We start from the raw sequence: 15,700 nt of genomic DNA on the forward strand, positions 1-15,700 counted from the left end.
TTTCCATGAGCCTTTACGAGTTTACGCCTCACCTATTGTTGGCACCTTATTCTACGCCATTTTCAAGACCGGTTCAGGCGATCGCCGCACACGTGCGTGCGCTCTGCAGCTCTCGTACGCCTTGTTGTGGCTTTTGCGAATGACTTCGTGCTGCGTCCCGCAGGTCTCTAATCCATTAGATAAATGGCTGGCAAATGCTTACATTACCGAGAGGTCCAAAAGGAAGGATTCTAGCTATAGACGGTGAAGATTAAACGGGACAAATGACATCCAACGGCATAAATACTGCATGTCCTGCGTTCTTTTAAGTGATTGTAATCACGAGTGAAAATTCAGGGAAACAGTGTATGTAGAGCAAACAAATACATTTTGTGGACGTTCTTTCTGGGGTTTTTACGTGCCAAAACCAGTTATGATAATGAGGCACGCCGTAGTGGAGGGCTCCGGATAAATTTTGACCACCTGGGGTTCTTTAACGTACGCTACAACGAAAGCACACGGGCGTTTTCGCATTTCGCCTCCATCGACATGCGGCCGCCGCGGCTGAGATTCGATCCCGCCATTTTGTGGACGTTCTGTTGAAAGTGCGACATTGGGGAAAATCATCTGACCTAACGCAACCTTGCGTAATTAAAACCAATATTCACCGAAGCTGTTAGTAAGGGTACGCACTCCCAAACATCCTCCACTCTATCCCCAGAAATTATATACCAAATACACCCAGAGTTCTCTTTCGGCAAGCGTTCTAGTCTCCCGGAAATTAGTACAATTTCGATAATTTTGTGACTCCCTCACTCGCCCTACAGCATTCAAATTTCACCGTCACGTTCTCGAAGGAGAGGTTTCTACCCGGCAAACCCGGTAGTTTTCTCGCGGTGCTTGTATAGAGCCTCGAAATGGGCCCGGGTTATCCCACTAAGACTGCGAAGCCAAGTGTTGAGGCATGCCAATTGAAAGCAAGAGTAATTGAAGTATACAGGTGCAAGACATGCACCAATAAATTTTACGCTTTGTTTTTTTTTTGCGTATCACTTCCGAAATAAATGATAAGGGCTGCACGATGAAGTTTTTACGTAAATGTGTAAAATGTACCCAGGGCCGCGATTTTGTAGCAGTGCCTTCCACTCGATTCTATGGCACTCTTATCATACACTGTTCCCGGCCGGCTGATCCCACTGATAACGCGGGCGGAGCGTCGCTCTCACCACTGACGAAGCGCGAAAAAGGAATGGCATCGGAAAATGCATCGCTACAAAAACAAGGACCTGAATTTAATTTTGGCCATTCATTACTTACTTTAAAGAAAATATCAACTAATATTGGCGCAGTAATGGAAGGCAGATGTGGTGTGTAGTTTCAGTGCACATTCATAAGTCAAAGTTGTTTCCATGCCCAGCGATTCTCGATGCACCGAGCAAATGAGGGCTCCAGAGACGAAGCTGTTCGACTGAACTGCGTCCGAGCTGGATAAGGAAGAATTGGCAGGTAACTTGAATTGCAATGCGTCACGCAGTTTACGCAATTTACCCTCTGATAACGCTTTCACGCAGTTATCCCTTGCACGGACGTCTGTACGTAAAAACAAGAATTCAGGGGCGATTTAGCGTTGAATGCGAGAGAAATGCCTTAACATTATGTCGTACCTCATTGAGGTCCCGGACCCATGCTTTAAAGCGCGTTCACCACATTGTCAAGTGTCGTTCAGGAGCGCACTCGACACACGTCCTGCCTCTTCGAAGCGAAGTGCAACTAACCACGTGACCGGCTTCCCACACTTCACACATATGCACATGTGTGTGCATATGTGTGAACCCCAGGTGGTTCACACATATGCGCATTTTCAGACGAAAATCGTCTGAAACCACCGCGCTGGGCGCGCGGTACTGCGGAGCGGACTTGACCATTGGGAACGTCATAGCAGACGACGCGGTTGTCGCCACCCTGAACAGAGCGGGTGAGAGGGGGCGCATCGATCCCCCCTAGGAAAATAGTATGCAGAACGCCGATGCAATTCTCCGCAAGTAGAAATGTCGCGAACTACGGGCTAGTCTCGGGATTTCTGCTAAGTGGACATGACGAGTACTGACCGGCTCCAATTCTACAATTGCAGCATATGCCCTGAAGTAATTAATTGGAAAAAAATATTAACGAGACTTGGGCAACAACTTAATAAATCATTGATTATTATGTATTTATTGATATACGCCGCCGCTTAATACGCGTTGTAAGAAAATATGTTTTTATCTGCACTGCAATGCCCTAAAAAATATGGCCCAATTGAGAAAGGTGGCATACCTAGCCTGCCATATATTCATGCCACAAGACTTGCAATTACGGAATGTGCCTTCTACATCGGGTACTAAAAAGCACGATCGTGGTCGCAAGGCGACCCGTATAAGTTACTTGACGCAATGGCAAGCCTGAGAAAGGCGCTGAGTCATGCTTGCGCTGCCCTATACATCTATGCTGATTCAATTCATTTCAGCTCATTCAAATGTTCATACAACGGTACATGTATTTACATACAGTTTACAGGATCAACAGCCATAAGCTAGTACCGGATCAATCTCAGCTGTCGTATATCCAGATAACTGATGACATAGTCAAAGTAACGCTTCAAGATTATCATTCTAGCTCGTGTCATTTTTCCATATTTTAGGCCATAATCTACATCTCTCCTTTTTGTCAGTACTTTTCTGGCCATGCGTGGGATCCTTCGTACGTCACGTGGTCGGCAGTGCCGGCTTCTCCATTGGTGAAGTTCAAGGCGCAACATATTCACTGTATCATGCAGACTGCAGTACAAACTAAGGGTGACCGAATAGCAATACTTACGAGTCGAATCGAATCGAATGCGATTATTCTAGCAAAACTACTATGGAATATTGAGTCCAATACTGGATATTTCCTGATTTCCAAACAAAGTGAAATATAAATGTTCTGTTGAGTCCGTCTGGTGCTAAAAGAATGCTTCTTTGCATCATTTGATACATGCAGCGCCGTGCATAACTGAACGTCCTGTCGACTGAAGAGCTTGTGAATGAGAAACAACTGAAAGATGATCGTATCTGGCGCACATCCCGACTGTATAAAACACGGGGACGTTAGCTCGCCACCAGGTGCACGTAGAGTATACTGTGTTCGTTGAAGGAGCAAAGTGCGATGCACATTGTTTTGAAGGAATGCAAACATGGTCAGATTGTCCAAACAATAAATTGCCCTGAATAAATTGAAAAAAACAAGTTCGTAACTGCCTAAAAAGGCGAGGCATCGTTATTGAACGACTGGAAATTACTGAGCAGAAGTTTGGTAATCTATATGCGTTTGCTCATAAACTGGGATGTCCATAAACCACGGCTCTCCTACAGCAGAATCATTCAAAACAGTCACCACTTGCACCTTTCCATCTGTAGACTTCAAAACGTATTGCTATCTCTTACATTCTCACAGAAACAAATGTTCGACAACTTCTAATAGTGAATTCTCAAATCAAATGCGAATGGAACAGCAAGATCTATTTCATTGGAAAGTTTTATGCAAAACCGTAGTGCAAACGTATTCAGCTGAAGCGCCGCTATCTTTTATTCTGCTCGCCTTAGACGCTGACAAATGGCTGGCCTTCGATGCAAGTTCCGGCCAGCTTCGCTTGACGCGGTCCGTCTTGTGGAGCGAGTCGCCGGCCTCGGCGAGCTCCGTGGTGATGGCCAGGCTTGAGTGCTCACTTCCCGGGCAACCAAACGAGACAGCCAAGGTGTCACTTGAAGTTGAGGACTTGGATGACCAGCCACCCAGGGCACAGAGGAACAGCAACCTTCTATGCCGAACGTCAGTTCGAAGTCTCCACAAGGTACGTGGTGAACGTGTCTCTTATTATTATTTCAATGCCAAATATGTGTGCACAGGAGAGGTCGGCGTCATTGCTGATAGCGGCTACTCCGTTTCGCTTATCATACAAGAAACAGAAATATTAGAACCGCGTTGAAGAACTAAGAATATAATAAAAACAAAGAAAGCGTAATGAAAGCCTGCGACACGTGTCTATACGCACTGCCTTCGAGCAATGTTTAGAACGGAGGACCTTTCACAAGCCGCATATGCGGCTCTTTGCAGATCCACGTGCGTCTCGCGGCCAGCTGTCTGGCCATTCCGCCGTGCTCCAATTTTGTTTGTGCACGCTGAGCACCGCTACCGTTTTATTTTGCTCAACTTGAGGTAAATATCACTGCGAATAGCAGTTGTGAGGTAGAAAGTAGAACGATCGTGTTCGTAATTATTTGCGCACTGGTTCAAGCACGGCAAATCCAATAAACTATATCTGGAGTACTGTGACGACAATATTGTGGTGTCAAGCTCGGGATTCTAGCCACTATGCCACGGCCGCTCTGGGTAATCGAACAGATAATACTTGCACTGGGCACTGAGAGACACCGACGGTTATCCGTCGGGCTCATCTCGTGCGTCGCTGAGTGGGTCGAGGATCATGCAGTTCCTGCACCCTCGATGCCAGGCGCGTAGCCAGGGGGGTGGGGGGGGGGGGGCTGATGGGGCTTCAGCCCCCCCCCCCCCCCTGAAATTTTTGCGTGCCGACATGCACCGCCGACCAAAGCTACCACCGACGCCGGGAATCATTCTGCATTCTGTCTACAATGTCTTTTTCACGCTCGAATAACATTTCGGCACGAACATTGCGAACTCGGGCTGGATTTCGTGGCACCTGGGGTGGATTTCGTGGCATCTCGGGTCACGTAACACAAGGAGCCCCATCCGAGCACAAACTTTCAAGGGCTTTTCGATAGCGAGCGGGCGCGTTGCGGCATCTCGCAGCGGCCGCGGAATCTACGGAGCGCATAGATTTCAATTCCGAAATTTTATGGGTGTAAAGTTCTCATAAACTTTTGACGCGCAAGGTGCACTGACATTTCCAAAGGCGTGCTTTAAAAGATTTTCAATTATGGAACTTTATGGGGTTAATGCTATTATAAACTTGGACCAACATGCGTGCACTGGAGCCCTCGTGTCCAAGCCGTTCCAGAAATGAAAGCACGCGCTCGCAATCTTCAACCACACACGAAAATACTAAATATTACCGTGACTGTGAGCTAGCAGCTGATAATTTTCTCCAAATATTTTCAGGAAGCGTGCCCAATGTGATCGATCAGCTGGACCAGGGCAGGCAAAAGAAAATATGAGAAAACAGGAGAAAGGAAATGGCCTATTATTGAGGAAATTCTTTTTGCGGGCTATACAAGGTCTGGCTCTCCGTGGCCACAGGGACTGTGGCCCTATGGATTTAAGCATAGGCCCCTAAGAAAATACAGGTATTTTCAGAGCGCCTCTTCGCATGCGAGCTGATTGTGGAGATACATATCTGAAGAACCATTTGGAAAGTTGCCCCAGTAATGCCTCGCATTTAAGCCCAGATGCACAAAACAAAATTATAGAAATTTGTGGCGAAATTATCAAAGAAAGCCTAGTTGCAAAAGCAGGCTGCTTCTCCATACTTCCTGACGAAACTACGGACATCACTGGAATCGAACAACCTACTGTTTGTGCAAAGTACCTAAACAAGGATGCCAACGACATCGAGGGAGTTATTTAGGTTTTAGCACCGGAATGGATGCCCTCTCTCATTGCGACTGCAGGTTCTATGTAAATGTGTACAAACTGTTCCAGATTTTAGTCACCCTTCCAGTGACCACTGCCAGCGCAGAGAGTATATTTTTTAACAAGAGTTTACTAAAAACCTACTTGCGCTCTACAATGTCTGTGGAACACATGGTTAGACTGGTGCTTATATACACCCACAGAGACGTCGGCATCAACGTGTCCGAAGTCATTGACCGCTTCGCTCAACTTCCCCGCCGAGAGAAGTTTGTCCTTTAGATAGCGAAGCAGCAAAAATCAATGCAAGTAAAAAGCTCTGTTCCTTCAGGTCCATAAGCTCGTAATTATGAAAACGTATGACTGTTCGTTAGCTTTTAAAACCACATAAATTTCAGCCGTTCATTCTAGCAGTTAGCATCATGATCAAAAGTATCGTGCGAATACGAAAATTACGAGGACATCAATAACCAATTTTGACCGACTTTGCTCATTGAAAGCCCGGCCCACGCGGCGTTTGCCAAAAACACACTCGGATATTGGGTACTAACTTGCTGCATCATCTGTGGCTTTCGTTTGTCCTTTTCTTTCCTTTTTAGCTACCTGCTTTTATTTCCTTTTGGAAAGAAACAAAACCCTCCTTTTATTTTGGGTGCAGAATAATTGTTGCCGCTGTGCAGGCAGGTAAATTACACATTTTCGTACTGATTTCTGCATTATTCCTCTATTATTCTACCTGTATGGTGCTGTCGCGACCACTGCATGGCCCGAGTACATATCACGATTTCTGCGATCATAGTTTTGTTCTTGCCTAGATCATCTGTCTTTCTGTGTGCAAAGTTTACTATCTCTGACTCCGCAACGTGTTTATTTGTCTTGTTTGACGCATAATGTACAGTAACGTTTGCTTAAATACGTCGATTTATTGGAGACTTTGACGTATATTTAAATATCTTGTTGCGAGGTGTTGTGTATACAAGCAGTGAACTTTGTTTCCAGCGACTCTTTTTTGCCCTTTAGCGAGTTGTATCTTCGCGTTTGTATATTCCCTTCTATCTTCGCATTTCTAATGTATATTTTGCAGAACTCCTACTTTTATGTGACTGCCACAGATACGAAGATGAGAGGATTGCCCTTCGGACGGCTTTGGGGCACTTAGACGACAGACCTTTTACGGAGGAAAAGATCTTGGGCGCGTGGCCTCGTGCGTCTGCTATGTGCAGGGCTACAAAGGCGCTGCTGTGTTTTTTGAAGTGCACAAGCCTGTATGAACGCCTGTGACGAAACTCAGCGATGAACGCTTAACTGTAAATGTGCAACGTGTGAACTGTGAACTTCTCCCTTCCTTCTCCTTTAATCCCTTCTCCCTCTTCCCCAGTGCAGGGTAGCCTACCGGGCTCAGCATAGTTAACCTCCCTGCCTGCCTTTCCCTTATGACTTCTCTCTCTCTCTCCTACTTTTTATTTGTACTCACTGTTGCGAGTATAATCTCGGTGTAATTACAATACACGACCGGTAACAGCTGCTCCTGCGCAATCTATTGCAATGAGGGACAGCGCCATTGAGGTTTTTTTCTGGCCGTTGCATATGTGCAAAAATGTAAACAAGGTTCTTGAATGACGAAGATTCATCAAAATATTTGTCCTCAACTTATTCATTTCATGGCCTTTACGTTCTTCATATCAGCTGTATACACTGCTTTGCTGGTTTCGAACTGATATGGTTCTAATGTCCGTGTGCTTTTTTCTTTCCTCATTAAATAGAAGAAAAAAAACGCGGCCGCATTGATATCAGTTATTTCTGCCAGAATTTTTGGGACATACGAATATATTCTTTTATGAAGAAATACATAATTTACTTGATAGTACGTAGCGTTCAATAATTTGTTTGCAGCATCTAATATACAATGGCATTGGCAGTGCAGTTATTATTGATGTATTTGATCCCTCGACAAAGTCTATAAGGGGGAGGCCGCGCTGCAACCTGAGCCCCCCCCCACCCCGAACAAAATTTCTGGCTACGCCACTGCTCGATGCCCACGCACTGCGGCGCTTCAGTTTGCGGGGAGCCTCCTAGCATTGTCCAGCCGTTTCCAGGGGTCCTTCAGTCGGAACCGTCAAAGTTTCCTAAGAATACCGGCGGGATCTTCTAAAAATCGCGTTTCCGTCCATTGATTTCTGCTCTAATAACAATTAGTCCCTACCGCACGTGGCACGGATGTGTGTGCGGCAACTTCCTTTCTAGCCGGAACGCATTTCGTGGGAAACGGGTTTATCTGTGGAGTTTTTTTCTGACTTACATCCTACAAGCTATGGATTTCGCGAAATATCACCGGGAAAACGTTGCTAAATTTCTCGGACATTTTCCGTCATTTCTGGTGCCTTGAATTCCCTCTTACGCGAGGGTATGTGAGCTCAGCGAAATTCTCAGCAAGGGACGCAATGCTCGGTTTTCTTTATCTATATACACGTCCTAGCTGATGCAGGTGCAAACCGCTTAGTTTTTCATAGAAGCAGATTTGCCATATTTGTGGAATGGAATAGTGATGACTGAGAAGCGTGTTACTGGACGACAGTAGCGATATGGATTATACAGAAGCACAACCACATGCGCACTTTTATTAACATATTTCGAAACCGTTGCTTTCATGTCTTCTTCTCGCCTATCTGTATAGACAGACTGCGTGTTTTTATGCGAAGAAGCGTGGCAACACATAGCACTGGCAAAAAGAGCAGATTGAGAGGCTTTCCAGCGTATTCTAATCGTCTTATATGAGAAAATTCACGGTGTATATATCTTAGCGAGAGATTTTTTTTTTTCTCCTACACTGAAACTTATCTCTGTAAAACATCTATTTCTTCTGTCCTTCATGGTTAAGCGGTGTAGTAAGTGCCTCCGGATGATACACTAGCTGCTCTTCTCTCTCCTTTCCCTTTCTTCTGTTTTATTTTTCTTCTTTCTTCTTCTCTTTTTTAATGACAAGAATGGCACCATTCATCTGTTATCTCTTAAATGGTTGCTTGCGATGTTTCCTTACAGTTACCCAATAAGTTAGCGGGGGCTACTTTAGTGTGAAGAGTATGTTAATACCAGCAGACTTAAATCAATGTGAATGTGAATTAATGTGAAAACTTAACCTGTATAACTTATTTCTGATGAACAGACCGGAGGGCCGAATTTGCAAAGCTTTTCGTTCGTAAGTGCTTTGTCATTGGCCGGTCGTATTTGCTAACGATATGTCCCGTGTCAGTATTGGCTGAAATTTTCTCTTACGAACAATTCTAGTGTCAGAGCTTCTTGTGGATACAGGCCCTGATGTGTCGTATTCATGCAGGGTGACATACTCGGCTGCACGATATCAGTGCTTGACGAAGATTCAAAGGACGCCAACAATTTAAAAGTTCGGCTGGAAAAAGATACTCGAAACCTGTTCGAGCTTGCTGATACACCGTTTCAGACTTTCATTAGAGACAAGAAGATGACATTCCTTGACGCAAGTAAGTCAGATAGCGTTACTTGCACTTGTGCTTTGTATTTCTTGCGTATAAGAGCAGAATGTGTGAAATTGCCAAGCCTTACATGTTCTGTACATGGCATGCATGAACGTTCTGTCCCGATAACTATTGTGAGTAGTTAACACTTATTTGTGAATCCGAATCATATGGTTTCTGTTTGAAGTTAACAAGCACGCGCGAGCGTCGTCACGACGCGATGTCTTCGTTATATTCATTCAGATTATAGAGCACGTACGCAGTCTTTAAGCCAAGAATCAGAAGTATAATTAAAATAAACACTAAATTTTTTTTCTTTGGACCCACGTTTATGCTGCTAGTTAGGATTCAAAAGTAGATAAACTCAACTTATGCTTAAAACTCTATTTCGAATTACTGCTGGCAGACACGAGCCGCTTTCTGTCGTGTTGTTTGCTGAGTGCTAAAAAGAGAAAGACGAAGAGAGAGAACGTATTTAAACGCAAAGCCTAATAGCGGGCCCTCGTCCTTCGTTCCAATGGGAAATGTAATGTACTTCCCAGTTTTCTGTTGCAACACACATTTTGCTTTTGAACTGCGTATAAGTTGTTGCTTTGTTTGAATAATTAAGTAAAACCTCGGTGATACGAATCTCGCGGGGTCGCGTGAAATATTCGTATCACCCGAAATTCGTATCATCAAAACATACACAATATCAAGAAAAATAAATTTATTTTTACAGAAAAGATTTCTAATAGTGGAATCCCATTGATACCTTCCTCGCTGCTGCGTTTTCCTGGCTGCTACGTCGCGTTTTCGCGGTCCCGACCTAAATGCTATTGACTTCCATGTATAGTCAAATCTCGATAATTCGAACACGCAGGGGCCCAAAAATTTGTTCGAATTAAAAGAAGGACTTATTTTTGAAATATTCGTGCACCATAGCACGACGTACGAACGGTGCGATTCGTGAAATATCGCGGCGCGAAAGCACATATCGAGCGAGGGCCACAAAACTGCCCCTCGCTCGCTTCGCGATAACGGCAGAAAACGAAACTTCAGGGAGCGGGCGGTGCAGGCACGGCGAGAGAGCGAGATTGTGGTTGTGAAGAGGCGACACGGCGACGGGCGCGCGCGGGGACCGTCGCAGGTGAGGGAGGAGGGCCTCAGGGAAACCTCGGCAACTCTGACGCTTTGGTGGCTCCCCTCGCCCTTCCTCTCAACACCCTCGTAGCCCCCTCTCCTTCGACTGTCTCCGTACGCGTCCGCCGCTCCCGCCAGCCCGGCGCCGCTTAGGCCGCTCCCTGAAGTTTCGGTTTCTGCCGTTGAAGCGAGCGTTGGCCGAACTGGGCTTCCGCCGTTGCTTCCCTCTGCGCTGCAGCCGCAGCGTTGGCTGAGACGTCGGCACGTACACGCGTGTTCCAGCGCCACGCAGAAACGGCGACCTTTGCGTGACGCCGCGGTTCTTTTTTTTTTTTTTTTTCCTCCGCGCGGCGTTGAGGGTCTCGCCTAAGCTTTTGCTCTCTGGCGGTGTCGGAGGCGGAGCAATGCCGGTCGGAGGCGCCGCCACGTGATTTGGCGCGCTGCTGAGAGCATTGTGGGTGCGCGGTATGTTCGAATTAACCATCGCAAATGCTTTCGCGTTCGAACAACCGGGCGTTCCCCGTGATACTTCGCCAATCTATAATGTACCGGCATGTTACGTTGCGTTTGAACGTGGCGGTCACGTAAATTTATCGGTGCAGCCAGCTTGTACATTGCAACAAGCGACCGATGCGTTGCAACTAGAGTGTAAGTTGCAACAAGCGACCGGTACGTTGCAGATACGACGCACCCGCGCGGGTGCCGTTACTGCCGTATCCTGAAAGCGATCTGCGACGTGCGCATAGTGCGCGCCCGCGCGGACCTTATCGTCAAAATGACCTGCGATGTTGACGAAGTGCGCCTAGTGCCAGTAGCTTCGTATGCGCTGTACCTTCGACGTTTAGTTCGCTTTGAAACGAGAGACAGCGCAAAGGTCAATTCGCTCGCTGCTGCTGCGTTTCCGTTGCTTCACCTTTCGGGCGAAACTGCGGCTTTTTTTCTCTCTCTCTCTCTTTTTTTTTTGCGGTCCATTGAAAAACGTATCAACGGGACGTTTTCTTCTTGTCCAAATCGTCAACGTTCGCCTTCTGGAAGGCGTATAAGTGCGCGCACGTGATCTTGGGAATGTTTTTCGCACGCCACTGAACGCCTGAGCAGTTCGAGTCCAGGGAGCGTTTTGGCCGTCGGTGCTGCGCCGCGGTCGTCGTTGCAGCATTGGTCCTCGTCTAATTTCTCGCTAAGCATCGACTAGGGTGTGATGTGGTCCGGTCCGCTCGACGTGGGGACCAATGAGAGATTACCTAGCCGCGTGACGTAGTCGGTTGCTTGGCGACTATGGATCCCGCCCAGATCCCGCTGTGGCGGCTTGTCTGTGCCGGTGGCCGCCCCGCTGGCTCGGCCGCCGCCGCTGTTGCTCACGCGTTCGTATGATCCGTAGCGGCGCGGCAACACGTTCGGAACAGCCGATTTTTTCATATTGTGAGCAATGTATTTCGGCCGCGGAATGTTACTAATTCGTATCACACCGAAATTCGTACCAGCCGGGTTCGTATTACAGGGGTTTTACTGTATGGCTGTTCATTCTAAGTCTTCGTTATGCGCCACATGCGGAGTTCAAGTTCAGAAAACTAAGCGCGTTTTGGACCGGCTTACCCTCTACGTACCACAACGTAACATACGAGCCGGCGAGTGGACTTGCACTGAACAACGCTTTCTTACTCCGAACGAACACCTCTTGCCACAATGTAAGACCAAGGCGTCCCATAAAAAGAAAAGAAGAGAGAATCATCCGTACAAAAAAAAAAGTACGTGGCCTGTTTTTCACCGAAACATGATGCATCGGCTGAAATTTCGTGACGGAGCCATAACATGACTTCGTCTCAGTTGCACCACACGGTATCTAAATTACTTTGATTGGTCACGCTAGTGAAGCGTCAAATTGGACCAATTATAACCAGTTGGATCCCAACCATAAGAACGTTTATAACGGTGTCTTCACGTGTTTGATAAGCATCTAAGAGTGTCTTGACCCTGGCCATAAACACTTACCTAATAAGGCGCATTGTAATCACTCTTCTGAATTCTGTGCAAGACAGCTGTTCTAATGACATTAAATATGCTTCCAGTGAGTAGCACTTCTCGCATGTCTAGTACTGCGTATTGTTATTTTTTACTGCGATAGCTAATAGTTAAAAACATAGTTTGCTGCGTCCGTACTTTTCGTTAGGCCGGCGTCAGGCCAACCTGCTCACCCTCAGCTTCCCCCTTGCCGTATGGCTGAAAAGAAAAATTGCCCACCATCGCCACTGGAGAGAGAACTCATGACCGTGTGGCAATAGGTGGTTGGTAGCCAGACGCGCTAACCGCTGCGCTATCCCGCAGCTACGGCGCTTGGCAATATTTGTGCTACGTTTTGTACACCACGAAGACTCTAAGAGTAATGGGGTATCTTCATGTATTTCGGATGTCTCAGCTGGAATTACTGTATCGGACGAAGGCTCGCCATAAAGAAGTTCTTGAAGAGATGGCTGCGTCCAGCTGTGAAAGAAAGTCTTATGCTGTCTTAGTAAATGTCTGGTAGTTCTTTTTTTTCTGAATTTTCTCATTCGAAAAACAACTATGTTGCATCATAACAGGATGCTTTATGACGGATGTGCTTATGTCGCGAGGTTGTAAGTGACTAAGGCTTCCACAGTTCGTGTTCTGCCTGCATTCTAAAAAAAAAAAAAAAAACGTAAGGCTAGATTAGCTTTCGCTTCGCCGAACAGGATGTATCGCTTGTGCTAATCAGTGTATTCACAGCAAATGTTTGTTTAAGCGTGCAATGGGCTGCAAGTTATGCTTTTTTACCCTGCTTACTGCCGAACAATGAGTAATAGGTTGGATATGTGAAATTTCTGTGTTAGCTTCAGTGCAACAAATGCAACTCGCAGAGATCGCTGTTCGGAGCACTGGTGCCTGGTTTCCGGGAGACAAGTACAGCTTCATGGTCATCGTGGAGGACGCCGGTCTTGTGCGCGGTGACCTGCCTGCCGAGGTATAGAAACACCGCTTGTGATCTTCCAAGGAAGCTTGCTGCATGAGTTTATTTCAGCCCGTTTACTTGCAAGAGTATCTTATAAAGACGCAACAGAAGTCCCACGTAATGCAAACTGCAATGTGACTACAAGTGTATGCCTCCGTGCTGGAACATCACCTTTCATCCTATGCGTTCTTTACAACGCGTCCTGTTAATAAACAACTTATAGAATATCAAGCCTCATTAACCATGAGCTATGAAGTTTGCTCTAGCTACGTTTTTTAGGTGAATGGATACGCACGCAATTTGTGTCGCATACATTCTCCTGGTCATTCTGTAGTTAAGTGCACGAAATGGCGAGGCTGGGAGTTGTGCAGTATTTTGAAGAAATTGAATTTAAGACTGGCGTGCACACTCGCATTCAGCGCCATGACTGCCCTGTGCCTGCCGTTCGCGATGTCAGCACAGAAGCAGCAGCGCCATATAGAGTCACTAGGCAGCGTTGATACCCACATCTTCCAAAGCTTTCTTTTAAAAAACATTTGCAGGACTCATTGCCACCGAGCAACTGCGTTCAACTTATCTGCTCTCTTAAAGGTTTCGGCAGCCACCTAACTTTCGTAGTGCAATCTTTTTCGCTTTTTTTTTTTTTTTTTTTTGTAAAGAAGGGTCGTTCGTCACAAGAACACTTATAATTCGTAGCTGAACATATTATCCCGAGGGGTCACTAATAGCCCTCCTGTTTTTTCCTGGTCCTGTTTTTTCCTGGTCTCCCCTGGTTTTTATCGATGCGATTTTCTTGTTTTTTTTTTTCATTTTATTTGTTTTGTTATACAAATCAAGTATGCGCGACAGGAGGCAAGTAAATATTATAAGTCACTCTCTAAGGTGATAAAAAAAATAATCACCTTTCAAGTAATCTCTTGCGTTCTTGGGTGATCTTAGGTGGCATGTAATGAGCGTAGGTATGCCCGCTCATATCTTAAATTAAATTAAATTCTGGGGTTTTACGTGCCAAAACCACGATCTGATTATGAGGCACGCCGTAGTTGGGGACTCCGGAAATTTGGATTACCTGGGGTTCTTTAACGTGCACCTAAACCTAAGTACATGGACGTTTTCGCATTTCACCCCCATCGAAATGCGGCCGCCGTCGCCGGGCTTCGATCCCGCAACCTCGTGCTCAGCAGCCCAACACCATAGCCACTGTAAATATATATGAGCAACCACGGCGGGTCCCCGCTCATGTCTAAAATTCATTTAAAAGAGGTGTGTGTGTGTGTGTGTGTGTGTGTGTGTGTGTGTGTGTGTGTGTGTGTGTGTGTGTGTGTGTGTGTGTGTGTGTGTGTGTGTGTGTGTGTGTGTGTGTGTGTGTGTGTGTGTGTGTGTGTGTGTGTGTGTGTGTGTGTGTGTGTGTGTGTGTGTGTGTGTGTGTGTGTGTGTGTGTGTGTGTGTGTGTGTGTGTGTGTGTGTGTGTGTGTGTGTGTGTGTGTGTGTGTGTGTGTGTGTGTGTGTGTGTGTGTGGTGTGTGTGTGTGTGTGTGTGTGTGTGTGTGTGTGTGTGTGTGTGTGTGTGTGTGTGTGTGTGTGTGTGTGTGTGTGTGTGTGTGTGTGTGTGTGTGTGTGTGTGTGTGTGTGTGTGTGTGTGTGTGTGTGTGTGTGTTCGCGCGCGCGCGCACAAGATTCAGGTATGCATTTTTTAGATTAAAATAAACAGAAGAGTAAGGCACAAGTCAGCAGGTGTGTGAACGCGTTCTCCTTTTTTACAGCTATAGTTTTCTGTGTGCCCATTCCAGTATATTCATGCTCTCTCTTCTAGAATCGTATTCTCTGCCTATCGTAGATGGATGACTTTCTAAGGTGGCAGCTTGTCTATCAGTGGATGTGTTTCAATGGATACCAAGTCAATCACCGTATAGTATCCGCTGAGTTCTCGCCGCATATCGAAGACGTTTCGGTGAAATGGACAATGAAAGAATGGTTATTTAGTGTTAAATTCGTTTGTTAAAGCAAAATGGAGCATAACGTTCATACATAAATGCAGAAAAAGAACCAGAGATGCTGTTCTCTTTGTAAAATTTACCAATGAAACCCTACCCATTGCCGTCGCACCCAATTCTCAAGTCAAATCAGCTTGACTTGCGAATTGTTACGGGAACATAGTGATCGTGTTTTAATGATGCCTCATTAAAGATACATGGCCTGCCTTAAGTGCAGTTATTATGACTGTGAGCATAATTTGTTAGTCTCGGTGCATACAGATAATACAGTCATGTAACTGCATTAATTATTAAGTTTAATGCAAGCAGCTCTGTTTAGACTGTCATGGAGTTAGCTGTGATTCATATATATATATATATATATATATATATATGATAGCTCTGATATATATATATAGTGGCCTATTTTCTGGTGTCACAAGCTAACTAGAATAGTTGATCGTTGGGCTAGTTGGTTCTCCATAACTGAACAAGTAACTCAGCGCAATAAAAAAGACAGACACAAGAAAGGAAGAAACAAGGACAAGC

The 15,700-nt window shown here is 45.8% G+C and overlaps 1 protein-coding gene across 1 annotated transcript in view; it reads left to right on the plus strand.

The window, feature by feature from the left end:
- LOC119433582 (uncharacterized) overlaps nt 1–15,700 on the plus strand; it is a 328,885-nt gene that overhangs the window by 254,150 nt on the left and 59,035 nt on the right. The window contains exons 4-6 of the mRNA XM_049672518.1: nt 3,600–3,847; nt 8,936–9,098; nt 13,088–13,191. Of these exons, the coding sequence (XP_049528475.1) occupies nt 3,600–3,847; nt 8,936–9,098; nt 13,088–13,191 (515 nt within the window). The remainder of the gene's footprint in view (nt 1–3,599; nt 3,848–8,935; nt 9,099–13,087; nt 13,192–15,700) is intronic.

This window comes from Dermacentor silvarum, chromosome 1 (genome assembly GCF_013339745.2).
Source record: "Dermacentor silvarum isolate Dsil-2018 chromosome 1, BIME_Dsil_1.4, whole genome shotgun sequence".
Lineage (NCBI taxonomy): Eukaryota > Metazoa > Arthropoda > Arachnida > Ixodida > Ixodidae > Dermacentor > Dermacentor silvarum.